At 49.3% G+C, this 23,614-nt stretch overlaps 6 protein-coding genes across 6 annotated transcripts; 2 read left to right on the top strand and 4 right to left on the bottom strand.

Annotated features, from left to right (window-relative positions):
- Positions 1 to 1,442: 1,442 nt before the first annotated feature.
- On the bottom strand, positions 1,443 to 4,260 carry GGI43DRAFT_389651 (retromer subunit VPS35). Its single transcript, XM_083204230.1, has 2 exons — positions 3,880 to 4,260; positions 1,443 to 3,773 (listed from the first exon to the last, which is right to left on the bottom strand). Exons 1-2 carry the CDS (start codon positions 4,011 to 4,013, stop codon positions 1,520 to 1,522), a joined length of 2,388 nt encoding a protein of 795 aa, XP_083065817.1. The 5' UTR covers positions 4,014 to 4,260; the 3' UTR covers positions 1,443 to 1,519.
- A 526-nt stretch (positions 4,261 to 4,786) lies between these two features.
- On the bottom strand, positions 4,787 to 5,833 carry GGI43DRAFT_4848 (inositol oxygenase). The gene has a single exon (XM_083209891.1). The coding sequence runs from the start codon at positions 5,727 to 5,729 to the stop codon at positions 4,797 to 4,799; it is 933 nt and encodes a 310-aa protein (XP_083065816.1). The 5' UTR covers positions 5,730 to 5,833; the 3' UTR covers positions 4,787 to 4,796.
- A 7,044-nt stretch (positions 5,834 to 12,877) lies between these two features.
- Positions 12,878 to 16,220, top strand: GGI43DRAFT_4569 (ABC transporter ATP-binding protein). The gene is made up of 6 exons (XM_083209855.1): positions 12,878 to 13,854; positions 13,930 to 15,146; positions 15,203 to 15,363; positions 15,422 to 15,452; positions 15,521 to 15,691; positions 15,746 to 16,220. Exons 1-6 carry the CDS (start codon positions 13,075 to 13,077, stop codon positions 16,128 to 16,130), a joined length of 2,745 nt encoding a protein of 914 aa, XP_083065815.1. The 5' UTR covers positions 12,878 to 13,074; the 3' UTR covers positions 16,131 to 16,220.
- A 90-nt stretch (positions 16,221 to 16,310) lies between these two features.
- GGI43DRAFT_378216 (uncharacterized protein) lies at positions 16,311 to 17,216 on the top strand (the record flags this gene model as incomplete). Its single annotated transcript, XM_083202661.1, has 3 exons — positions 16,311 to 16,509; positions 16,564 to 16,745; positions 16,803 to 17,216. The coding sequence occupies 3 exons, from the start codon at positions 16,311 to 16,313 to the stop codon at positions 17,214 to 17,216; spliced, it is 795 nt and encodes a 264-aa protein (XP_083065814.1).
- A 519-nt stretch (positions 17,217 to 17,735) lies between these two features.
- GGI43DRAFT_389638 (uncharacterized protein) lies at positions 17,736 to 19,366 on the bottom strand. Its single transcript, XM_083204229.1, has 3 exons — positions 19,154 to 19,366; positions 17,956 to 18,977; positions 17,736 to 17,883 (listed from the first exon to the last, which is right to left on the bottom strand). The coding sequence occupies exons 1-3, from the start codon at positions 19,154 to 19,156 to the stop codon at positions 17,817 to 17,819; spliced, it is 1,092 nt and encodes a 363-aa protein (XP_083065813.1). The 5' UTR covers positions 19,157 to 19,366; the 3' UTR covers positions 17,736 to 17,816.
- On the bottom strand, positions 19,367 to 21,798 carry GGI43DRAFT_389636 (uncharacterized protein). Its single transcript, XM_083204228.1, has 2 exons — positions 20,860 to 21,798; positions 19,367 to 20,772 (listed from the first exon to the last, which is right to left on the bottom strand). The coding sequence occupies exons 1-2, from the start codon at positions 21,448 to 21,450 to the stop codon at positions 19,879 to 19,881; spliced, it is 1,485 nt and encodes a 494-aa protein (XP_083065812.1). The 5' UTR covers positions 21,451 to 21,798; the 3' UTR covers positions 19,367 to 19,878.
- Positions 21,799 to 23,614: the final 1,816 nt, after the last annotated feature.

The following is a 23,614-nucleotide window of genomic DNA, read 5'->3' as shown; positions in this document are numbered from 1 at the left end:
GAGGCACAGCGTGTGCGCCCAGTAATAGCGACCCAAAGAATGCTGCTAGCTATGGTAATTACTGCTAGTATTAGCCGCATCGCCCTCCCTGGAGACTCCGCCCCTATAAATTTGCCTCCTAGACAAACCCCTTCGAAACGTGACGGGTTACATTAAAATCCGCGCTTGGCAATCCATCTGCACCTCATTTGGCTAAGTTAGAACGCCACCATTGCTGAGAGCGGACTTTTGTGCTGCGAGGTTCAATATGGTTGCAGAAGCGAGGGGGAAATACTCTATAACCATCGTTATATAAACCAGCTGGCATGCGCTTATTAGCCGCCATATAACATAAATTACTGCTGCATGGTGGTAATTAATATCAAGATGGGCGATTCTGCTGTCCATCAATCCTCCAGCCAGTTGGACCCTTAACTTAACAAGGCCCCTCGCAGTGGCGCTGATCAGTCATGGATGCCAAATCTGCCACCGCGATCTGTCAATGATACACGTACTCGTATACTACTTGTATACAGCACAGTCAGACTACCACTAAAATAGCCATCCAATTAGTGACCCTGGCAGCAATAATACCTCGAAATACGGATTGGGTCGGGGTACGGAGCTAATGGCGGCACGAAGTCCATCTGTCAGCTCCACCGTCGTATTCCGCAGGAATGGGGCCTTAGACATGTGTATACGTATGTATATAGCACCACTGTCTTGTATGCCTGTATGGACGGTATAGTAGGTACAGCAAGTAAATGTTCTAGGCATGTAGTAAAAGAGTATAAAAGACCGCATTCAAGCCATCTACTCCCCGACGATTTCTAACATCTCTCTTCACCAAGTTTTCAACAGCCAAAAAAAGCCTTTTTCGCAACCAAAAAGTGTAATATGTAATCGAATAAAAATACATCAATTGTCATGCCATGTCCTCATTTGCTCCGGCTGCATCTTGGTGGTGCATTAAAACATCTATACGCTCTCTCGTCCCATAGCGCCTTTACTTACCCCCTTCCCAAGAGCTTTCTTTATTCTTGAATCTTGTTTTATATCGCAGAATCATTTAAGCATCCCTGCGGCTTTGGCGGACCAGAGACCCCATTCCTAACTTGGGTATAAAACAACTCCCTCGTACTGCCTGGACTTGATATTCTCAAGAGTTTGATGAAAGTGTTTCTTGCTGGTTTCAATCGAAGCCGATTCTTGCTGATTGCCTGCCAAATTTGAGTGAATCAGCTCAATAAGACCATTCAGGTATTTCGTAGTCACCTGGTTGAGAAAGTAAGTGTTAGTACGATATCCAATAGAAATACATAAAAGGAGAAACATACTGCTTCATTCTGTTGATCAAAGTAGTAGACGTAGCGGTCCAAAATCTCAACAAACAGTTCAATCGAAGCCGCCGTCTCCATGCACGAATCAGCCACACGAAGAGCCCGTTGTAAGCACTCAAGAACTCGCTTGCCGTCACGGTAGAGCTATTAGTCAAGACAGGTTAGCACATGATACAATTTCTTTTCCTTTGCCTTTAATTTCATCTTACCTCAGTCTCTTCTGTCTCGCCATTCACAGCAACGGGAGTTGCCCACCACAGATGACTGGCCAGGTACACCGCTCGGCATTGATCTGGCTTCCGCAGCAGCTTGCTGCCGTGCTGTGCGCATTTAGTGATTAATGTGTCGTAATTTTCCTTGCCAAAGCTGCGAGTCTGGTGAAGTGAGCTGGCAATGACACATACAGCCTGGAACTGGGCTTTAGAATCAGAGATGGATTCTTCATAAGCGGTAAACGCTTGCGCATAAAACTCATACGCCACCTCCTCAAATCCAGTCAGATCTGCGGTCTGTCCTGCAGAACAGAACAAACGTAGAGCCAACTCAGCGACTCCCGTGCTGGTCACGCGAGTATAGAGCGTGCTAATTGCAGAGTGGATGAATTTGAAAAGGGCATTAATCTGCGTCTCCCAGTTGTCGTCAAAATGCTCTCGAGTCTTGAATTTCCTGGCTAGCTTCAAGCATGCTGTTATCAACGGCGGCGTGGTTGTCCGGATGCGATCGTTGCCATCCGAAAATGCTTTGCGTGTCAGCTGCAGGAGCTTGAACTGTGTATCATTGTCCTCGCCCTGGAGCAGGTGCACCATTCTTGCCAGCCATCCTTGCTCCTCAAGGGTCTCATCAGTCTCCACGGCTCGTCGCTGAGTAGCTCCGGAGTACCCTTGTGGTGATTGTGTTCCCTCTTTGATAAGTACCGATAGGACATCGAGCACGTGTTCCAACTGGCTCGTTTTGGAAATCTTGATCTGGTCTTTCAAAAGGCCGCGGATAATACCACCAGCAACGGCACGGCGAGTCGGGTATGACTGAGCTTGGAAAAGAGGTACGTATGTTGGAAGAGATAAGGCGGTGAATATTGATACGTAGCGGTTGAGGGGCGCCTGCAGTAGGGCAAGGAGGCTCTGCTGAGCCTGGGCGGAGTGGAGATCAGCATTGTTGATGTTCTCTTTTGTTTTTGCCGTGGCGTAAGCCAAGATCTGATCCACATAGTCGAGTCGGTCGGGATAGTTGTTCAGCGCCAAGTTGCAGAGGGATACCAACAGCGCAATAGTATCTTGAATAGGGAGATGTTGAGCTTCAACAAGATTCTTGACCTGTGTGAAGAAGACTTCATAGAGCTGTACGTCCTTGGAAGTCTCACCCTCTTGTCCATTGACTGCCGTTGTTTCCGTCTCGACAACCGAGGGCTCTGTCTCTTCTGCCGCAGCGGCAGTGTCCGCTTCGCTAGCTGCGGGCTCGGCTGATGCCTCACCTTCCTCTGGTGCTTGTTCCTCCTGGTCAGCCTCCTCGGCGACCTTGTCACTTGCCTCCTCTGCAGGCGGCTGCTCAGGGGCAGGGGCTGGTTGAGCGACTGGCGGCTCGGCCTCTTTCTGAAGCTGCACCCTCTCAAGCAGATTGGCCAAGGCGTCAGCCTCGGCCTTCTCTTGATCAGGGCCCTTCTCACTGGCTCCCTCGCGTTCAGCATATTCGGATAGACGGTCCATGAGACCAATGACAATAGCTTTGACGTTCACGTGGGGGTTTAGTCTCGATACGGCGCCGAGGAACTGATCCAGGGTGTGCAGGTGGAACTCGTCTGGGAACACCTGCGTGATGACCTCCAAGAGATACTCCTGGGCCAAAACATCTCGGCATTGTACAACCTGCTCCAATAGAGGCGCAAGAATGCCTGTCTTGTAGGTTTCCAGGTCAACCAACTGGCTCAGGCGGACAATGTTGCTTCCTACAAGGAGCTGTAGCTCCTGTCTTTCACGAATCCTCTGCTCCCTCTCGCGCGAGTGTCCTTGGTGCTGTAAACGAACCCATAACTTGTTCATTTCCACAAAGTTAGTCAGTATGAAGTTGATCGAGTCGCTCAGATTACCCTCTGGGCCGTCACCGGTGCCAGTGGGGAGAAAGTCTCTGGCCTGTCCGGACATGTAATATCGGAGGAATAGTCCGCGGATAGGGTGTTGGACACCGCGGCTCATGTCCATCATATCCTTCATCAGCTCCTTTACTGGCGCATCAGGTATGGACATGTATGCTGTTCCAACAGTGACCATGAGGTACAGCCTTGGGATTATGTTTCCGGCGTATTGAACCAATTCGTAGAGATCGGCCAAGTGGTTAACAGGATGGTTTTCTCGGAGATGGACCGCCAGGAAGCGTAGGGCATCGAATATGGCCATGTACAGTTCATAATACTGCTTCGGGCCAAGGCTGCTTGTCCGAAGCTCGGAGACCAACGTCGAGCTACAGAATCAACAACATGCTTGCGTCAGCCTCAATCGTTCTCTTCCTACATATGTCCCTCGTTTAAAGCCGCGGGGCGTCGCAACGGCGTAACAGCGGCACGTACCAGCACTTCAAAGCGTCCATGAGCTTTCCGGGCGTGTCGAGGCATTTCCGCATGAGCGATGTCTGCTGGCGCACAGCCACCAGGGCATCTTCAAGCAGTCGAGCCTGATCCTCCAGGGGGGCCGGCGTGGCCATTGTCAGTGCGTTGCGGCAGGCGGCGGGGTAGCTTTAGGGACGATGCTTGCGACCAGAATCGAGCCTTCAACTAGGCATTGACGAGCAACAGAGCGTGGCGATTGCGCCGGTTTGGATGGCGAGTCGTCGGATCTTGGAGTATGAGCGAGCGAGACAAGGCAAAAGACCAGCGCAAAGTGGCTCGGCGGCCAGTGACGACAGCTTAGCAGGCAAGGCGGCGCTGAGGTAACGGCTGGAGCTCCCCAAGAAGCTAGCCACAATTACATTGGGCCTTGTACCCGGAAAACGCAGCAGCCAAGGCTACCTACCACGTGATGTCCAATATATGTGCGTACCTCTCAAGCTTCACTACCAACTTCATTAATTCTACTATCCTATCCAGCGCTGGTGCCTTCATTTATTGAATTTGTTCCCCTAAATAATTTTCTTTTAGAGACTTTTCTTCGATGGCTATTACTACAGCCCATCACCCCCACGAAAGACTAGCATTCGTGCGGACGCCACAAACATCAATACTAAGCCAAGTACGACTAATTTGATGAGGGCCGAGATACAGCACACAATATCTCACAGCGATGCATCTTCAATATTTTTCTCACTTATTTCATCATATTCTCAACATGTTCAAAACCTTGACAATAATATTGGTCAATTCGTGCTATGGCTCAGGAAAAGCTGAAGCCCCTCTATCAATTTCTCCGCTCCTTTATCCATTATCATACAACAATAAAAGCAATGTCCAATCCATTATAACGCCCGCTTAATACAATCCCGCTGTCTAATTTACCACTTAATCAACTTTTGAGGGAAAAACTCATCAATCAGCTCCATATAGTATGGCTTGAGCTCGTCCACGCTGGGAACGTCGTCACTCTTGCTGTACAGGTCATACGGGTTAAAAGCCTGAACAGCCTTGAGCATCTTCCAGTCTTTCTCGCACATAAACTCCCTGTAAGCTCCCTCACGGTGCCAGGGATAGAACGAGTGATAGCGGATCATGGCGAGTGCCTCATCCGGCAAGTTTGACTGGTCGCGGACAACATGGTACAGATACTCGTCATGACCCCAGCTAAGCATCATATTATCCAGGCCACAGCCAGGAGAGTAAATGCCATGCTTGGTAGAGTACACAGGATCCTTTGTGTCAGGGTTGCTGGCAAAAGTATCCGGGAGAATGATGCGCTTATCGAAGGCACAGCCAACGGGGAAAGTATCTCCAACGACATCCCATTGGCCCTGAGTGCCAAGCTCCTCAAAGAAAAGCATGAGCTTGCCGAGGTCATGAATCAGACCAGTAACTTGCATCCAACGTGGCTTGCCATCGCGACGAATCGCCTCTGCAGACTGAAGCAAGTGCTCAATCTGAGACAGTGACGTGTCAGGGTCGGATTCATCAATAAGAGTGTTGAGCTTCTCCATGGCCTCCCAAATAGTCATCTCCGGGCGAACTCGAGACGCGCTGTGGAAGCGGTTGCGAGCAGCAAGATTGTAAGCGACTGTCTGCTTCTGGTGCTGTTCCTTGTAGAAGTTCTTGACCCGGTCGCAGGCGTCCTCATACTGGCGAAAGTTTGCTTTATCTTTCTTGGCATCGAATTTGGATTCCGAATCGTACTTGATGGAGTTAACCTCGTCAATCTCGTCGGAGAGGTTCTCTAATTTCTGGCCGACAGAGTAGGCGACGGTCTCGCCGAGATCAACAATAGCCGTTGGTGCCATTATGGAAGATGAAAAAAATAATATCGTGCCCGAATGATATAAAGACACCCGGCTGGTAAAAGATGAAAAATTACACTCTCAAGCGAGACGTAGTTTGAATATCAGCGACGAACGTTTAAAAGTAGTAGCGCTCGCACTTTTTATAGACGTTCTTGTCGTATTGCTCTGATCTTGAACGTCTCTTGGATGAAGGAAATCTGTCTTCCCTGATGAGGATACCGTTTGCCTTAAGTATCCCGTCCACATCCCAGGACCGGCTTCCATTTTTTCCAGACTATCTTTTTACGTCATTTAACGAGCTCCTCCACCCCCTCAATAATCATCGCCATGTGCGGGTTTGTAGGTTGTACGATGGACAAAAAGCTGGATCCTGGTGGAACTGCTCGCGGCGGGATTTCCATGTTTGGCTTCACCATAAGGCTAGCGCCGCCGAAGGATTCCAAAACAGGATATCCCCAGGTTTTGCTCCCAGTGTGGGCGAATCTAAATCTTAGATGGCGGGCACGGTTGCTCATTCAGGCAAATAAAAAATAAGAATCTTTCTCGTATATCAGCAAAACGAGGGGAGCACAAAGCGGTGCTAAATTTACTATCCATCTTAGATCTTGTTATCGCGTGGTTGATCATTCGTTCCTGAGCGGATCTCTGCAATAATAACCATAATCTCCTCTGCTTTTAGTAAGCTAGCGAGAGAGCTTTATACTCATCCCTGTGCTATCGTGACGAGCATCTGGCTTATATCCCCACACTCTCCCCAGAGGATCTATCATTTGCGAGACCTGCCTACATCGGCAAAAAGCAAAAAAGGAACACGGGCCAATATGCCTAGCCATCTCAAGTTCGAGACCATTTACCACTGCGAAAATGTGAATACCGTGGATCGCATTTGATCGGCTGACTGCCAGATCCACAATTACCGCCGGTTTCGCCGTGAAAATGTCTTTCAAAATGCGGATGCCTACTCAGGCAGATTTACAACGAATGAACTATTTGTCTTTGGTCAGCGGAGATGATCGTACAGATCATACGACGTGAAGTCTCTTTCGGGACGACGCCTCTGAAGTCAATATCCGCAAACTCTACTCTTGCCGGCAGATATCTTTTGCTCAGAGTGAACATCTCCTAGCGGGATCCACGTGTGGTAAGAGCCGGCGTGCTTCGCCATTCTCTCATATATCTTGGAATTTCTAAGCATATACGTTTAGAGGTCAGCGGGACACATCATGAAATGTAGCTCGTAGAAAATTTCAAAGCGGCGATCACTCGGCATCAACTATTCCGATACTGTCCCCCACGGACCCATATACCAGCCGTCTAAAGCTCGCTAGGACTTTCCAAGCCTCAGTGAGATACTAAGACATGGTGTAATTAAGAGGCCTGGTCATAATACTGCGCAGTACTTGCAGTATCAACCACTGAATAGCACACAGCGAAGCTGCCTCAAGATTCCCCAGTCATATATGAAGACCAGTTGATAGACGAGATAAACGATGAAGTAAACACACCAGCCAAGTTGCAAAACAAATAAATGCTTTGATATAACTACACTCAAAACAAATAACGCATAACGTATCTCTGTCCTCGAAGAGGACTTGGGTGGCGCCAAGGTATATGCAGCCCGTAGTATCATAGATGGGTAAATACTTCAGTGAGAATGGTGACCAAATCATATCGAGTATACTCGATTTTAACTTTAACAGCATTGCATCATTTTTCACAGCCACAGATATTAAAGTCTAAACAATACCAGTGCCCAACTACGGCACAGCTTTTCAGATAGACATTGAGACTTCATCATACACATTTGGCAGAAAGCTGACTGTAGTGTATCCAGCACCTATCATGCCCAGGTAATACTAAGGTCCCGGTGATAATACTCCCTCTCTTCTGCTCCTTTTCTTACATTACCAACGGAATATACACCAGCATTTCCCAGCAGGTATTTATCAACGTAATTCTATGGCTGCCAGCAGTTTTTCATACTTTTGAATAAAAATTCTTTATACTTCGAATCAAAGGCTATCTCAGTTCTTTTCACTTGATAAAGCATTTTTAATGTTCTTTGTGTTCTTTGGGTCGATGTATTCATCTACCTCTTCATTCCAAAGATATTCTGCACGTACCCTAATAATTGCACCTCCGACGATCAATAATCTTGTTTAACATGAACGTAGATAGAATTTCACCTCAATCAGTGAGAGTGCAGGTACTCTCCGCCATCTATACTCCACATATCAATAACATTTATCACAAACACCGGTAGCAAAAATATCTAAATAGTTAGGAAATAGTATCTCGTCGTCCGACTAATAATGGCTCAATATTGGAGAACAGGAAGATCTATATCGACTCGTTAATACAGGCCTGTCTACCTTACATATCAGCTATACGGCCCGTCAAAAGGCATAGGATGATGGTGGAAATATGAAACATTTGGGACAACGCAACAGATATTACTCTTGTATCAAGATCTTTTGACTACTAGATACAATAACTGCTCTCAGCGCTCTAAATAATTACCATATTACTATGTCGATTTGTGGATGTGATGTACACGAAATTTCTTTTTGAACAAAGATAACTTCTTGAATGGAGACTTTATCCACGCCTGTTAGCATAAGAACCGATGCTCTTGAATGCTGTTTCTTTGTTGAGTCATAATATCCCATGTATAAATCCTTTTATAAAAAATAATAGAAATAGATTGCAATATAAATGAGGCAAACTCCTCTCAGTGGGTGCTCTCCAGAAATTCACTCATAGCAAAAGACACTGCTATAAAAGTTGAACATATTATAAATATCATAGAATTTATGTGGATTCAGATGCAAGAGATTACTTGACGATGCAGAGATCCAAGCTCTACTCAATGTATGTAGATCTGGAAGAGTGAAATTTTAGAATAGCCTCTAAAACTTACACATGCCTTATATAGAGGGATCTCAACACGAGGCAAAATATAACCTCAATTAGAAACAAAATTTATCTCCATGATAATAGCGCTTTGTAAGCTGGCTTATTTTTTCACCATTTATTATAGTCTTTTCTTCCTCTCTTGATGGGTTCGCTGTGTGACTTATTCTTCGAAAGTTAGTGCTCTTAGTGCTCTTTACTGCCTCTATTGCTAACGTCCAGTGAAATGTGACATCAGCCTCTATTATATTTACTAGTCTGGGATGTATATGTATATATGTTTTCTCTCACTTTTACTAATTCTACCTCTTCTCTCAAAGGAACGTGTTCAGAAGAGCGTCGCCAGAGCTTTCTCTGCAAACCTGCCTGTGTGTAGGATTGGTGTCAAGTGGAGATGGAGACGATTCAAGGATGTACATCTGCAAGGGGGGGTCAAATCGCTAAGCGTTGGGCACGCAAACCCCAGCAATTCACTAAAAGATTAAAAGGCAGCTCCCCACAAAGTAAGCCAAAAAAAAAAAAAAAAAAAAAAAAACGCTCCAGCACGGATTTTTCATCTACCAATGAAGATGCAGGTGTTTGGAGGGTGGTATTAGCATCGAGCGTACAAGTCAGATATCGGATGATCGAGCAGTGGGTAGCACTGGCATGGCTAACGCAGTGCAACTGAAGAGGAATTTTCAATCTCGAGCGATAGAGCAGCGGTTGCTCTTCCCTCTCTCTTACTAAGTATCACTGAAACCCGTCACATGGGGTGTGTTACAGTACACATAGGTGACGCTACTCTCATGGAAGTGGATGTCAAGCCTGCGGCGATATATCAGTCCTACCCGCCAGGACCCTCTCGGTGCCCAAATCGCCAAGCGGTGAATCCCCGTCGCTCAGTGGAACAGGGAGTGACAACTGGGCATGGCAACAAAAACGAGGGATGAAGTCTTGTCCTATCTCTTGCTGTTCGCTGATTGCTCTCTTCGTTCTTGAAATGTAAGGGTAGTCATTGTGTCATGCAATCACGTAAAAGCAATACGCAAAATATATGTACGGCTAGTGCCAGGTGAGCTGCTCTGCTAAGCATAAAGGAACATCACCGAACTTGAATGCGACAGTAGGAAGTACTTACGTAGTCGTGCGCCTGCATCTGCACAGTGAATCTAGTCGGGTCAAGGGTGATTCCCATGCCATTATGCATCCTACTGACAACGAAGGATCGCCTTGGGAGAAAACAGCTTGCATCAGCTGGAGTGCTGAATAGGACTAGTAAAGGGAAGACAGCGGCTGTATGTGGAGCAATGCAATATCAGTGCATCATGGAATCCATTTTCCGAAGAGGCAGCCCATCAAATCGGTGCCATCCTGCGGACACATCAGGTTGCCAGCCACTCGGGTGCGTTTCTCGCTGTGGGTTTTGTATCCTTGTCTTGTGCCCACACGAATTACCTCTCCATCTCTTTCATTGTTGTTGGACAAAGTGTCAAGTATCGCTGCCTTACAATGAGAGACAAAGCGAGGGAGGGAAAGAAAAGAAGAAAGCGTGTCACTTATATATGGAGTACTTTGCTGGGCGTATGTAGTGGGCACGCTTGCCAAAAATTCTCCATGCGCGTCGTCCCTTCGGCTGTCAATCGGAAGTAATAATAAGCAGCGTTGACGCTGATATAGTGGCTGATCGTGTGCCAGCCGGTCAGTCTGAAAGCTAGACACTAATAATTCTCGTGCAAGCACTTGATGCTCCGGGGTGGCTGTGCGAGCTAAGAAGGAATGATTCAGCGAACTAACTTCCAACACGAAAATCCGGAATTCATCGAGTAGCTTGGCAGCTATGGATAGGGTACCTAGGCATTGGCGTGTAGTGTATCGGAAATTGCTCACCTCAGGCAGTGCTACCTCACTGGTGATAAGAGGTATTCGAGTTTGGCTCTGCTGGTGGTAGTGTGAGTAACACACCCCACCATCATCGCGGACAAATAACGACATTGTTGTTGCTAAACGTGGCTCTCGGTGATATGCTTACTGTCATGTGAATTGGGAATTACCTGAGTCGTGGGCTACCAGAACCGGACCCTCTCTCGTCGATTCGGGGATTCTCGTCAGAGAAAATGCAGATGCAGAGTCGTTGGCGCCTTGCGGCGACATCATCTTACACGTACCCGTACCCCTGCTGTGTCTATCAGGCACAGCTACAGACCACAGACCACTTAATGAGGCCTTGCATATGCACACAAATATGGAGCAGGAAGATCTCGATGTCACATCCGACAAGACCGTGTCTGGAGGGACTTGGTCAGCTCCAAATAGATGGACCATCATCCAACTCTGCTCTCCTCATCTGCGGGTAAAGCGTAACGATTGGATCAAATCGGACGTTCTAGCCGTGAGGATGAGGAGCGGTAACATCGCGCGAGGGCTCCGAGCCGTATAAGAGAGCCAACCGATTGCCTGCATGTCATTTGTTTTCTGACTGCCCTCTTTTGCACCCTCTCAGCTGTGACCTTGACATGACCTGGTCACCAAAGAAGTCATATTTTGCGCTTTCTCAGCCCCCTGTGCTCTCCAATTACTACTTAAAGAGGCCATCCGTATACGCTCTCGCCATGCCCAGCGCATAGATTGCAAGGCAGCCTTGGGCAGGGGTCTGTACTCTTAATTATCCCAGCCTCCAAGGGCTTGTCAATGGCTTCGGCGTCTCGGTGATCATGGGCCACTAAGGCATCCTAGCCTGACTCGACTGGAGCTAGAGAGGCAGGTTCCTCGTAACAGCGGCCGCAGCGCCTTATAGAGTTTCGCAATCGAATGCTGTCGCGCCGACGCATGCCCGCTGAGGGAGGTGGAACTGGAACTGGAACTGCGGTGTTGGAGAGAAGTGCGAGGTACGCGATATGCATCGACGGAACATTGACAGTTCCAGGCTGTTGTTCCGTCTCCCGTGCCACCGCGCGCGCAGTGATTACAGCCCGTGCAGCACCTATTGCCCGTGGGTAGGTGCTGTAGAGGCCGCCAGAGCCTGGCCCTCACCTCGGCACTTGGTACCAGTGCCACTGTGAGAAGTTGGACCTTCATGCAATGCTGAGTTGGGTCGTAATTGCAGGGGCTGAACAAGTATGTACAAATGTACAAATACATGTATCAGCCCAATTCAGTAGCCCAACCGTTGAATAGTTGAGTGAACTCTCCAGCCTTGCTTCTTACTCGTGCCATCCTGGTAGTACATGTTAGGTACAGTATGTACACTCGCAAGGCGCTCGGGTAGCCGCCTATCGGATTAGCGGGCCGTCCGGGTGAAATGCTGGCGGCTTTGTGATAGGTGGGAGAGAGGCGTGCATACATTACATGGAAAGTAATTAACAATAAACTATTACTATTACGCCCTTACTCGATGTAAGCGGTTGGTGCGCCCACCTAGTAGCTTCGCAGCCAGAGCCACAAGCACGCGCGGTGGCTTGAGAAAAGCGAGCGAGGCACGAGACGAGAGCACAGAGGCTGAAGCCGGCCATGGACAATGGGGCAAACCAGCCAGGGCAGGCCTCAATTCCTCCCCACTCCATATCAATCCCTGAGCTGGATCGGGAGAACCTTGAGGGTGTGATTGCCAGGGGCAGAGATTGAAATGGAACACGATGAAAGCGAACGAAGAGGCTGAACAAGACGCAAACACGCAAAGGCACAATCAGCATCTGGACCGACACAGCACAATCTGGGCGTATCAAACAGGCAGGTCGAGCCTGTCCCTATAAGAACCTTGGAACTGTCGGCTGGGCCGAGCTTCTCGTGACTTAGTCGTGTAAACACCTGCAAGGTACATACCTAGCTCTATCCATCCCTCCTGCGGCTCAAGCTCAATTGTCCACCAAAGTCTTTTCCCTCTCGCCAATAGCAGCAGCAATAGCAGCAGCAATAGCAGGAGTTGCTTGGCCTCACGCCTCCCAGGCTCTTGCCTCGGCCCTTGCTGCAGCCATTGCATACAATATAGAGGAAAGCTGCTGGTGGAAACCGTCTTCCTCCTCCTTCTTCTCGCCCCTTGCTCTTCCGCTTCAGCCTCATTTCAGCCCACCACGATTCCCACCTGGCAACAGCACAACGTAGTTTTGGCCTCTCTCGCTGTATCTCGCCGCTTATACTCGACCAGCCAGTGCCTTAGTCCGTTTCACGGTACGCTACTGCAGACCTTCTCGCCGGCTCTAGCTCTGTTTCGTCTCTTACAAGGCCATTCTCGCTCTTTTCCATCCCCAAACCAAGCGTTTCTCGCCTTCTCACGGCCATATCGACATCAGTTGCAAGATCGGAGATCCCTGTCTCTCCCACACCAGCCAGCTCCAGATTCAGCCTTCGATATCCATTGTGATCTTGATCTTCGTCCCACCATCGATCTAGATCTGCAACAGCGCTAGACCACTTTCATCGGTCGAGGCCTTCGACATCTGGCTATTGACCCAACATGGTCCCCGAGGCCAGCGAGAGCGCGGTCCTGGTGGCCCTCAAGTACTTGTATCCGGCGACTGTCTTCGTTTATTTCTTTATCGCATCTCTGCTGGCCTCCTGCACTTTGCAGGCTCTCAAGAAGAACCAGAGTGCTTTGCCAGAGCGACCCAGCCGACGGGCTGTCACCATCATACTTGGATGTTTCCTGTCAACATATGTCGTCCAAGTCGTCATTCTCAGCACGCAATCAGTCATTACAAGATCTGCCCCCATTGAACATGTCCTCATAAACTATCTGTCATGTATTCTCGTCTTTGGCAACTTGTTTATCCAGCTGATTGAGTCCGAAACCGTGGTGTGGTACCCTTTTCGCGGATCATGGTCCTTCGCGTGGTGTTTTGAGCTCTCCATCGCAGTTTTGACGGCTTTTCATCTAAAGCGAATTGTACTAAGCCGCTTTGATGTCCTCCATATTGTATTTCTCTCCCTGAGACTTGTGTCACTCTCCACTCTGGTGGTATGGACTGGCTTGGGCCTATGGTCCAGAGCCCCGCCAGCGTTGGATGAAGAAAGACAGTCACTTCTATCAACCTCCAATGGCGACCAATCTGAGACTCAGACAAACTCAGGGAAGCTTAAAAACAACTCCAACTATGGGTCGACAACGCAAAGCGAAAGTGCATCCAATAGCAACACTGAGACCCCTTGGCAAAGCCGACAGAGAGAGGCCCGTGAAATTATGGAAAAAAGGCTGGAAGAGGGGGGAAACTGGTTTGAATATGTCAAAGGCTTCGCGGTGGGTAACTTTTCTAATCAAAGTTTTATGCTCAACAGAGCTTTTATTCGATTGACTTTCAGCTAACGTATCCAGATGTTGTTCCCTTACGTTTTGCCCGTGGGAAATCGTGGCTTGCAGCTACGAGCAGTAGGGGTTATACTATGTCTTCTCGCCTCAAATGCGCTGCATTTGCTCATTCCCCGGCAGACTGGCATCATCATGGACACCCTTGGCCAGTCTTCCAGCAATCCTTGGGCAGCCGTCGCCTTCTTCGCACTTCTTCGACTAGCGGCTTCCGAATCTGGCATTGAGCTCGTCCGCACATGGCTATGGATACCTGTTAGATACTATTCGCAAGAGTCCTTGGCTAGGGTTTCTTACTCCCACATAATGAACCTATCCGCTGATTTTCACGAGTCAAAGCCCCCGGCTGATTTGTTGACGGCCATCCATGGTGGCGGCGCAATCGCAAATGCAATCGAAAGCATTTTACTTCAGGCTGCTCCTATGCTAGTCGATATGGGTGTCGCTATTGTCTATCTCTCCATTACATTCGGCGCATACGAAGGTCTAATTACTGCGGCTACTGGAACCGTTTTTATGATACTTGCAACTCGCCTTGTAAATGAATCCAAATCAACTAGCCGCACACGTACGGCTGCCTGGTATCGAGAGAATAGGGTTCGAACCCAGGGTCTGAACGGGTGGCATACTGCTAGCGCCTTCAATCAAATTGGCTTCGAGGATAATAGACATGCGGATGCGGTGACTAACCGATGGCTTAAAGAGCAACAATTCCTGCTGGGTTGGTCTGTGTCCGTTGCCTTTCAAACCATCGTACTCACTACAGGCCTCATGGCAAGTGCATTTCTCGCCGTCTTCCGTATTCGCAATGGGCAAGCGACGCCAGGGCAGTTCGCGATGCTTCTCATGTATTGGGCACAGCTTGCTGCGCCGCTACAGTTTTTCGCCAGCCTCGGCAAAAATATGAGCGATGATCTCATTAATGCGGAACGACTCTTGGCGATCATGAAGACCAAGTCTTCGGTTGAGAATAAAAAGAACGCGCGGCCACTCAAGTTCATCTCTGGAGAAGTCAAATTTGATAATGTGTGCTTCAGCTACGATACGAAAAGGGATATCATCAAATCCGTTAGCCTAAATATTCCGGCGGGTATGACAGTGGCGTTTGTAGGAAAGACTGGATCAGGAAAATCAACGTTGCTGAAGCTTTTGACCCGAAATTACGAGGCTCAATCAGGCAGCATCTCCATAGATGGCCAGGATATTCGTGATGTTGAACTCTTCAGGTACATGTCCATTCCAATATCTGACGCCATTGACAGCACTAACTCGTGATATATAGTCTACGTGAACGTATCGGCATGGTTCCTCAAAATGCGGATCTTTTTGATGACACCATTATGAACAACGTGCGCTACGGCAAAATCACTGCAAGCGATGAGGAGGTGTTTGAAGCGTGCAAAGCCGCTATGATTCACGATAAGATTTTGACATATACCAATGGTAAGTAATAACCTCAGATGTAGAGCTTGTAAATTGTATGCTTACACGATTCTTATAGGCTACGAGACGCAGGTCGGTGAAAGAGGAGTGTAAGTATCCATTATCGCCTCTTTCGTTGATTTATTGGCCTTTTTAATCACTGTGCTAATAATACCAGGAAACTCTCTGGGGGAGAGCTTCAGCGTGTGGCAATTGCCCGGGCGATACTGAAGCAGCCTAATATAGTTCTTCTGGACGAGGCTACTAGCGCTGTTGATACGGACACTGAACAGCAGATTCAGGGCTCTCTCGCGAAGCTCTGTCAAGGGCGCACCACACTCGTTGTAGCGTAAGTTCTCAGCCAATGCCACTTCATCTGCTCTTCTAACCAATCTTCATTAAGTCACCGGCTTTCTACCATTATGAATGCCGATCGTATCGTAGTTATCGAAAATGGTAGTGTCGTCGAGCAAGGCTGTCATAGTGATCTCATTGCCGAGAACGGGCGATATGCAGATCTATGGTCGAAGCAGACTTTCTTAAAACCGCAAGATGAGGTCAGTGCCGCAGACGAACTCGACGATGCAAACACTGTTGCCAGCGACTCTTGCTCTGAGAGAACCACTACCGAGACATGCGAGCTACAGGATGAAAGCCAGAGTAGTAGCGTATCCGGGATAAGCGATGGCAAATCAACCACTCAAAAGAAGTGTCAGAATGAGGTAGATTCTGGCATTATTCATAACATTAACTCAAGTTCTTTAGAGGATACTAACGGGTCCTCTTAGGGGTCCCGCTTGAATCCTGTGGCCCCTGAATTCACACCTCGGGCGACAATGGTGACAAAGTCTGAATCCAAAACGATACATGCTGCTCAGCAGAATACTTCTTCAATCGTCAAGAAAACCGAGACTTAGGCGGTCACCGGTCACTCCAGCAAACTTCGATGGTCTGATGAAGTGTCTATCATGGATGAACGCGGCATGACCAACACGCCGATGAGCCTGTCAACTAGGTCTAGCCGCCTGTCCGAGGCGAATACTGCTACTTCTGAGAGCAGTCTTAACGGACCTGAGCGCCATGAATCGAGAAAATCACCCATAATAGAAGCGGCTCAAGAAGTTACCGTCGAGTCAATTGCAGTGGGTGGGGGGGGCAAGACAAACGGTAACAAAACCGCCCAAACAATACGCACTACAGTTACTAATATTTATGTTGTAGGATCTACGACAAGTGCAACAGCCCACTCTTCCAAGTTGAATACTGTCACTTTCATGCGACCGCGATACTCCCGTCGTGTGCATTCAAAAAGCGAGCCCCATCACACGTCTCCTGCCTCTACCTCGGGCTCCGTCGCTTGCAACGAGTCTCCGGCAAAGAGAGATGATGGCAGTATCACGTCTGTGAGTATAATCCAGTGTTCCGCGGTAACAGCTCAGCGTTCCTAACTCATTCAACAGGAGCAGCGTCGTGTATCTGCCCCAGTTGCCCAAGACAGCCCAGGCCCATCTTTAATTCCTAAACTTGGCATCAGGGGCTCATTCATCGCAAAACAGCCACCAATCCCTCCACGTAATTCTAGTGACGGCAAATGTGGCATATCCCCAACTACAGCACCTAAAGAGAATAGCGAAGGAAAGCTCGAAAGAATCCCCGCCACTTTCATAAAAAGCATACAGGAGCCAGCCAATCTACCAGCAGCCCCCCTCAGCAACGAAAATCAGCCGCCACCAAAAACGGGCGAAAATCAGGCAACCACAATAGCTTCGGGTCGACATATTCGAGGCCTTCGACGCCTACGGGCCGGGTCTCTTCGTGGACACCGAGGCCGTGTTTTCCGCGGCCCTTCACAGCATAAAAGCGGCCAAGAATAAGAAATAAGGTGATGAGAGAAAGTACTAATAATAAAGGAGACTATTCCCGCAACATCATTTTGGTTTGTAGAAATATTATCATATCATAATCTCATAGCACGACTAGACCGTTTTACGGCATGCATTATTAGGGAGGCGTTTTGTGTTAGCATTAAAGAATGGCTCTCACGGCATAATTACGATGCGTCATACTTGGAGAAGAAATAATGAAAGGGCAGTCAGTGCGTGAGCATTTCAATCTTATCATACGAGCGGTGGCTTCAAAGACGTTCTTTTTTCTTTTTTTTCTTTGTTTGGTACATTGGTAGTGGAAGATGGAAAATATAGATTAAGTAGTTGCGAGCAATGTTAAGACAATCAAAAGTGAAAATTGAGGGCTCCATTTAGCTCTCTATATTTACAATTCATTAACTACGCTGAGGTCATTGCGCCTGTTACTCAGTCATATCTAAATGAGGACGTAGGCCTTTTGTTTCTGTTTTTTTTTTCTTCATTGGGCATACAGCTGTGATGTCGCACAGGCATATAGCTAGAACAGCCCTTGCTCACTGACTCCCCTTTTCTCCAATCCCTCCCTTTCTATGTATAAAGCCAGTCTCTTTACCGGCCAGCACCGCCACCAGGGGCAGCACCACCAGCACCGCCGCCACCCATCATGTTTCGGGCCCTGTGATGAAAGGATTAGCAAAGTGTCTCTCATCATCTTCAAACTCTTGCAAAAAAAAAAAAAAAAACTTACAGATCAGCAATGTTGGGGTCGGACATTATGGAGCTGAGGTCGGGCATGCCACCACCGTTGCTAAACTGGTTGGCCATGTCGCGGAGACGAGGGTTGCTCATCAGGTTGTTCATGAGGTCGGGGTTGCTCATCAGGTTCTGGGCCATGCTGGCGAACATGGGGTTGCTCATGATGGAGCCGAGATCAGGCATGCCGCCAGCGCCACCGGCACCGCCGCCGCCGAACATGGAGGCGAGGTTGCTGAGGTCTGGCATGCCGCCGGCGCCGGCACCGGCACCAGCACCGGGTCCAGAGCGGGTGAGGTTGTCCTGGGCTGCCTGCTCCTCCTCGACGCGGCGCTTGGCAGTCTCGAAGCCCTTCTTCATGGGCTCAGAGCCGCCGTTACCCTCGTACTCGATACCCTTCTGGTAGGCCTCCATGGAGCCCTTGGGGTCGCCGAGGGCGAAACGGGCGAGACCCAGGCGGGACCAAGCCTTGGTGTAGGTAGGGTCGATGGCGACGGCAGCCTCGGCGTCGATGCGGGCGGATTCGTGGTCGCGAGCGGCAGAGTGGGCGGCAGCGCGGTTGGAGAGGAAGACGGCGTTGGAGGGGTGCAGGGCGAGGGCCTGGGTGTAGAGGTCGATGGCGGAGGCGTAGTCCTTTTGGGCCATGGCGGCGTTGCCCTTGGACTTGAGGGACTCGGCCTCCTTCTTCTGGGCGTCGGAGGGTTCGGGGATGGAGGAGGCGGGAGAAGAGGAGGCTGAGGTTGCTGCGGGAGTTGAAGCGGAGGCAGAGGCGTTTGCTGATGAAGAGGGGTTTGAGGATTCGTATTTGCTAAAGACCTGGAGGAGGGTCTGGGGACCGATGGCGGTCTTTACGGCGGCATCGTCGGTGGGATCGACCTTGAAGGACTCGGCGATGCAGTTGACGGCCACGTCGATGGAGTCCTTGTCCTCGGCGGTGAGGGTGCCGTCGGTGGTGGAGGTGGAGAGGAAGTCGCAGATGGCGAGCGCGAGGCGCTGCTTGGGGGTTTGTTGGGCGGCCTGGATTGAAGCGTTGTGAGGTTAGCAATGAGCAATTTAATTCAATTCTTTCTTTATACATGTATATCGATCGCAATGCAGACAAAAACTCCGAGTCAGAGCGTCTGGGGATGATTCGGCAACCCCCAAAAAAAATAGAGGGGGAGGGGAAAAAGAGAGAAATTGCGGCTTCGTACCATGTCTGCAACAGAGGATTATTGCCTTAAGCTCGTGAGTGTTTGTAATAGCGCGAGAGCTACGTGAGCCTTCAACGCGTTTTTATATAAAAGAACAGGGAGAAATTCTTGAATCTTCGATATTGAAAGGAAGGCTGATCGGCGAAAAGAAAAAGCTGAGAGTCTAAAGAGAGGGAAGAGGCTGGCTGGAAGGAGACCCCGCGGCCAGTTTAGGCTGTCATGGGTTGTCGTGGGGCCCAAAGTGGCAAAGCGCTTGCGCCGAGGGGCTGGAATATTCTATTTTCTTGTTCTTTTTGCGCCGGCATTTCTTGTTATCTGTTGTACCGTGTTATCAGTATCGATATCGGCATCGAGGCATTAGGAGAGATGCTTAATTACTTAGACTATTTTCATGTGACGTCTCAGAGACCATGTAAAGGAGAAGCGCAAAATGATATCATCAGCCTATTTGCTGATATACACGCAGATGCTTATACATATATGAATACATTGATAAAAAGAAGCCCTCTGCCACAAACTCTCCATCTCATAGACAGTAGCCGAGTCTAATTCGAGCGAGTACGCTTCGTTATACTTGAAGGTTATAAAAGCAATAGCAAATTTGTAGCATTTCCGCCCCAAAAACTCCCATCCCATATGCCCGCCCTTGTTGTGCTTTCCCATGCTTCGCTGCAGTGCCTGACGCAGAATTCGAAAAATCGCAAAAAATTACTACTCTCATGCACTTACTTCTTCCGTCGGGGTCTATCTACGTTCTTCACCTTTCGGTTCTGCATGGCCGCCACCTTGCGAGACTTGCTGTACACCCTGAGGATGTCGTTGAGGACGACGTAGAGGCATCCTCCTACTAGACTGCGGCCCCATTGTTGCTGTAGCAGGCCAGGTCGCCCTGAAGGCGATGGTCCAAACAGCCAGTGATTCCTGTTGGACGGGGCCGCAGTCCACGACCGTGGGAGTATCAGCCGTAAAGCTTCGCCCATGGCAAAGGAGATGCCCGGCAAAAGCAGGGCTCCCACGATGGAGTTGGACACGCTGGACAGGAGACCGCCAAGTCCCATTCTCCTTGCTGGCGGTGCCTGAGGTGCGTCCCGTTGGTTTTCTTGGTGGTGCTCATCTGCAAGGTCGCCTTGGGCTTGATCCCATTGTGGATGAGCGTCTTGCCCATCGTCTTCTACTCTCGGCACCTCAGCCTCGCCCTCTTCAATCTCCTGGATGAGAAGCTCAACCCTGATCTCATCGCCCTCCTCGCGCTGTTCTAGGCGAAACTCATTACGAGCTCCTGGTCGTGGTGCTTCACGACCAGCATTATTGGCCCCGGCCGCGGGCTCTTCCTCATCTGGGTCCAGGACATCAAGAATATTCTGGAGCAGACCAACAAACCCTCCCTCTCCGTTGCGCTCCAAGTCTTGTCGGTTATGAGCACCGTCGCCGTTTTCTCGCGGGTCGATAGGTGGCAGCCCCGAAATCTGTCGGTTCAGCTTCACTTCGTAGGGCATGACAAAGTCTCTCCAGAGGGTAAAGTAGGCTTTACGCATGATGGGCAGTGCCACCATGGCCAGTCGTGGAGAAGGCGGCCACTCCAGAAAGTTGTCGTTTCGAATCATACTATAGATTCCGTACTGGCGCACAAGAGATCGTTAGCGTATACTACATTCTTACTTTGCGCGCATGCTTCTTGTACCGCGCATTTTCATAGGTAGACTCACGATGGATGCAGACTGCATAAAGTATCTGTTAGTGAGGCCTGGTAGCAGCTGGCTGATGAGCAGCGTCGGCGCAATATTCATCAAAATCAACGCATTCACTATGCGCTCCTTGGCGAATCTAAGCGCTCCGGGAGATCGCCCATCGATGAGCATCTCCGGTCCCAGCGCAAAGCGAAGCAAGGCCTCCTTGCCCGCAAATGTCCACAATGCCATGGCGCCGTACATTTGCAAACTGAACTGTACGCCCACTGACACACCCGTCAGGAGAATGAACGGGCTTGCGCGCGTGAACTTGCGATGTATGACATCGTGAATATGGGCGATAGGGTCCCATGGACCGTCCATCTGAATGTCCGACTTGCACACGGGGCATTTTAGAGGTTTATTAGATCGCTCGCAGTCCGTTACCCACGAGAGCATACAGTCTTGATGCGCTTCGAGCGTGCATGGGCACGGGTCAACCCAAGAGCCTGGGGGATCCGTAGGTTCCTCGTCCGTTAAGCAAACGAAGCATCGTCGCGGGGTGTCCATCGAGTCGTTGGCAGTATCGGCGGACGATGAACGAGACTGGGTCGCCGCCGAAAGATCCATGCCTTGCCTGTTAACCCTCTCTTCTTGGCAGATATCCAGGTCTCTCGAGGCCGTTGAAAAGTTCGCTTGTGGGAGCTATGCTTGGGATCGTTGCATCATCTGCGTCAAGCTCGACGTGCGGCGGGACAGCGCAAGATGAAGTAAGAAGAGGGCAGCTGCAGGTTGCCAAGACAAATGCAAACAAATACAAAGTGTGTACGCAGAGGGTCGTCCGCAAAAGGATGTCGTCGAGCTGTTTATGTCGTGCTGGTCGTGTGAGGAATCGTCGCAGTCAAAAGGCGCAAGACAAAGCAGAGTGATTGATGTCAGAGCGTCCCACCCAGCCGCGGCATGGCCCAATCGGACAATCCACATATTCCGTGGGTACGGGACCTACAGCGCCTAAATGTGCGGCTTTCAGGGACTCGGTGCATTAGCACTCGGCAGATGCAGCAATGATGGCGCCATCCGTAACATTAAAAAGAGGTATGGAGAATGATCCCTGATGCTTTTTTGAATATTCTAGCATCAAAAGCTATGATAAATGAGACTACTCAGAGAAAACTGCTGGCTATACAAATGCGCAGCATGCAGTGAGCAGAGAGCTGTTCAGGTGATGTAGCTACCCTGCAGCTTGGAACTTGAGAACTGGCCAGATCTGAGAGACGCAGCTGTATCACCAGGAGAGACATCAGATTCGCAAGCTTTAATGATATAAAATCAGTTTTTTTCTCATTCAAATTTAATACTATCTTCTCTCTCTCCGCCTGACAATCCCTCCACGAAACCACAAACTTCCCTCAGGATCCCTGACATAGGTAGGTACAATCTTTGCATCTTCAATGACAAGAAAGAAAAGTCACCACTCGCCCTTTCGAGCTCAACGTCCCCGCGTTCGAAGAGGAATTCCAGCTCGGATGTATTCAGCCTGAAGAGGCTTTATTTGGTGTGCTGTTGCAGTCTGTATCAGTATAATCCCATTATCTTCTCCAAAAATCATCCCCAAAAAGAGGGTTACACAAAGAAATCAGATAGACATACGGTGCCGCATCCCTGGCAGGTGCAGTCAGCACCGCAACCGCAAGAACCGCCCTCAGCACAGCCGCATCCAGCCATTATGATTGTATTTGTTTGGTTGGTGGTGAAGATTTGAAAAATTTGGTTGAAGAGTAGTTTTGTCTGGTATTTGATGGAGGACTAAAGGATCTGCTGAAGAGGGGGAATGGGCGGTCAGCTTTAAATAGTCCCCATCCAGGAGCCGCCCTGCTGCTGCGCTGCTGCTAAAGCTTAACAGCACAGTCGTGGTCCTACCGTGGAATCCAGTTTAGCACCGGTAGGCACAGCTGCTAGTTGTTGTTAATGCAGCTCTTGTGGCGCCCCCGTATCAGCTGCTGCTTCCCCTCATCTGGAACGATTCGTGTATCCAACCCTTGAAAAACTCTCTCAGGACCGCAAAAAGGCCCTCAAAAAGACTTACCCGGTTGTTCTTCTCTGCGGTTTATATGCAGGACGCGCAAGAGCAGTGCATCTCCCACCACGCAGCTCACAACGTCATTTTTGTCGTATCTACCCCTCCTCGCCGGTACTTATCCAAGGCGATATCCGAGGGGCGCTGCGAGATGCGCTGCGGAGATTAAAGATTCGAGATTCAATCTCTCATACCGGCCAAGGACGCACATGTGGACACACAACAGCTTTAGCGCGAGATCCGCCGTCGGAGCATCGCTTAAGTCGCCCAAATTCCTCTGGATAGCGGTGCGACTCTGATAAAGCAGGTTTTTCTCAACGGCGCCATGTTTTGCGTGGCATGCTGTGTGCGACGTTATGTTATAATGACACCGCCAATGACAGCGGCATATATAGCATGAGCGCATGATAGTGAGTATGACAGCTTCGTCGTACAAACCTATCATCTGCTTGCCTACCTATGGTGCTGATGCTCCATCCGAAATGCTAAGCACCTGAAACCTTTTATCTAATTCTTCTATTCCTTTCTGTTCTGCTCCTGTCCACTTCTGTACCCGCCAATGTCATCACCTTTTCGCTAAGCAAAGACGAATAACAAAAGGAAAGGAAAATAAAGAAAGAATAAAGAAAGAATATGCAGAGGTCAGATATCATCGGCGATCGAGCAGAATGATCGACACCCGCCCGCTAGGCTATGTCCGCTGTCCACTGCGCTACA

The sequence above is a fragment of the Trichoderma evansii genome (genome assembly GCF_050947405.1).
Source record: "Trichoderma evansii strain SZMC 28006 chromosome Unknown GGI43scaffold_1, whole genome shotgun sequence".
In the NCBI taxonomy this organism is placed as follows: domain Eukaryota; kingdom Fungi; phylum Ascomycota; class Sordariomycetes; order Hypocreales; family Hypocreaceae; genus Trichoderma; species Trichoderma evansii.
The sequence above is the reverse complement of the archived record's forward strand: the minus strand, read 5'-3'. Positions and strand labels throughout refer to the sequence as shown.

Bases quoted from the DNA above. Each gene is read 5' to 3' on its own strand.
- GGI43DRAFT_389636 (XM_083204228.1), bottom strand. From the start codon at position 21,450: ATGGATCTTTCGGCGGCGACCCAGTCTCGTTCATCGTCCGCCGATACT. The intron at 20,773-20,859 runs GTGAGTCTACCT...CTTGTGCGCCAG, and splicing joins TTATGCAGTCTGCATCCATC to TACGGAATCTATAGTATGAT.
- GGI43DRAFT_389651 (XM_083204230.1), bottom strand. From the start codon at position 4,013: ATGGCCACGCCGGCCCCCCTGGAGGATCAGGCTCGACTGCTTGAAGAT. The intron at 3,774-3,879 runs GTACGTGCCGCT...TTGATTCTGTAG, and splicing joins ATGGACGCTTTGAAGTGCTG to CTCGACGTTGGTCTCCGAGC.
- GGI43DRAFT_4848 (XM_083209891.1), bottom strand. From the start codon at position 5,729: ATGGCACCAACGGCTATTGTTGATCTCGGCGAGACCGTCGCCTACTCT.
- GGI43DRAFT_4569 (XM_083209855.1), top strand. From the start codon at position 13,075: ATGGTCCCCGAGGCCAGCGAGAGCGCGGTCCTGGTGGCCCTCAAGTAC. The intron at 13,855-13,929 runs GTGGGTAACTTT...TAACGTATCCAG, and splicing joins AATATGTCAAAGGCTTCGCG to ATGTTGTTCCCTTACGTTTT. The intron at 15,364-15,421 runs GTAAGTAATAAC...CGATTCTTATAG, and splicing joins GATTTTGACATATACCAATG to GCTACGAGACGCAGGTCGGT.
- GGI43DRAFT_389638 (XM_083204229.1), bottom strand. The intron at 17,884-17,955 runs GTAAGTTTTTTT...CTTTCATCACAG, and splicing joins GACCCCAACATTGCTGATCT to GGCCCGAAACATGATGGGTG.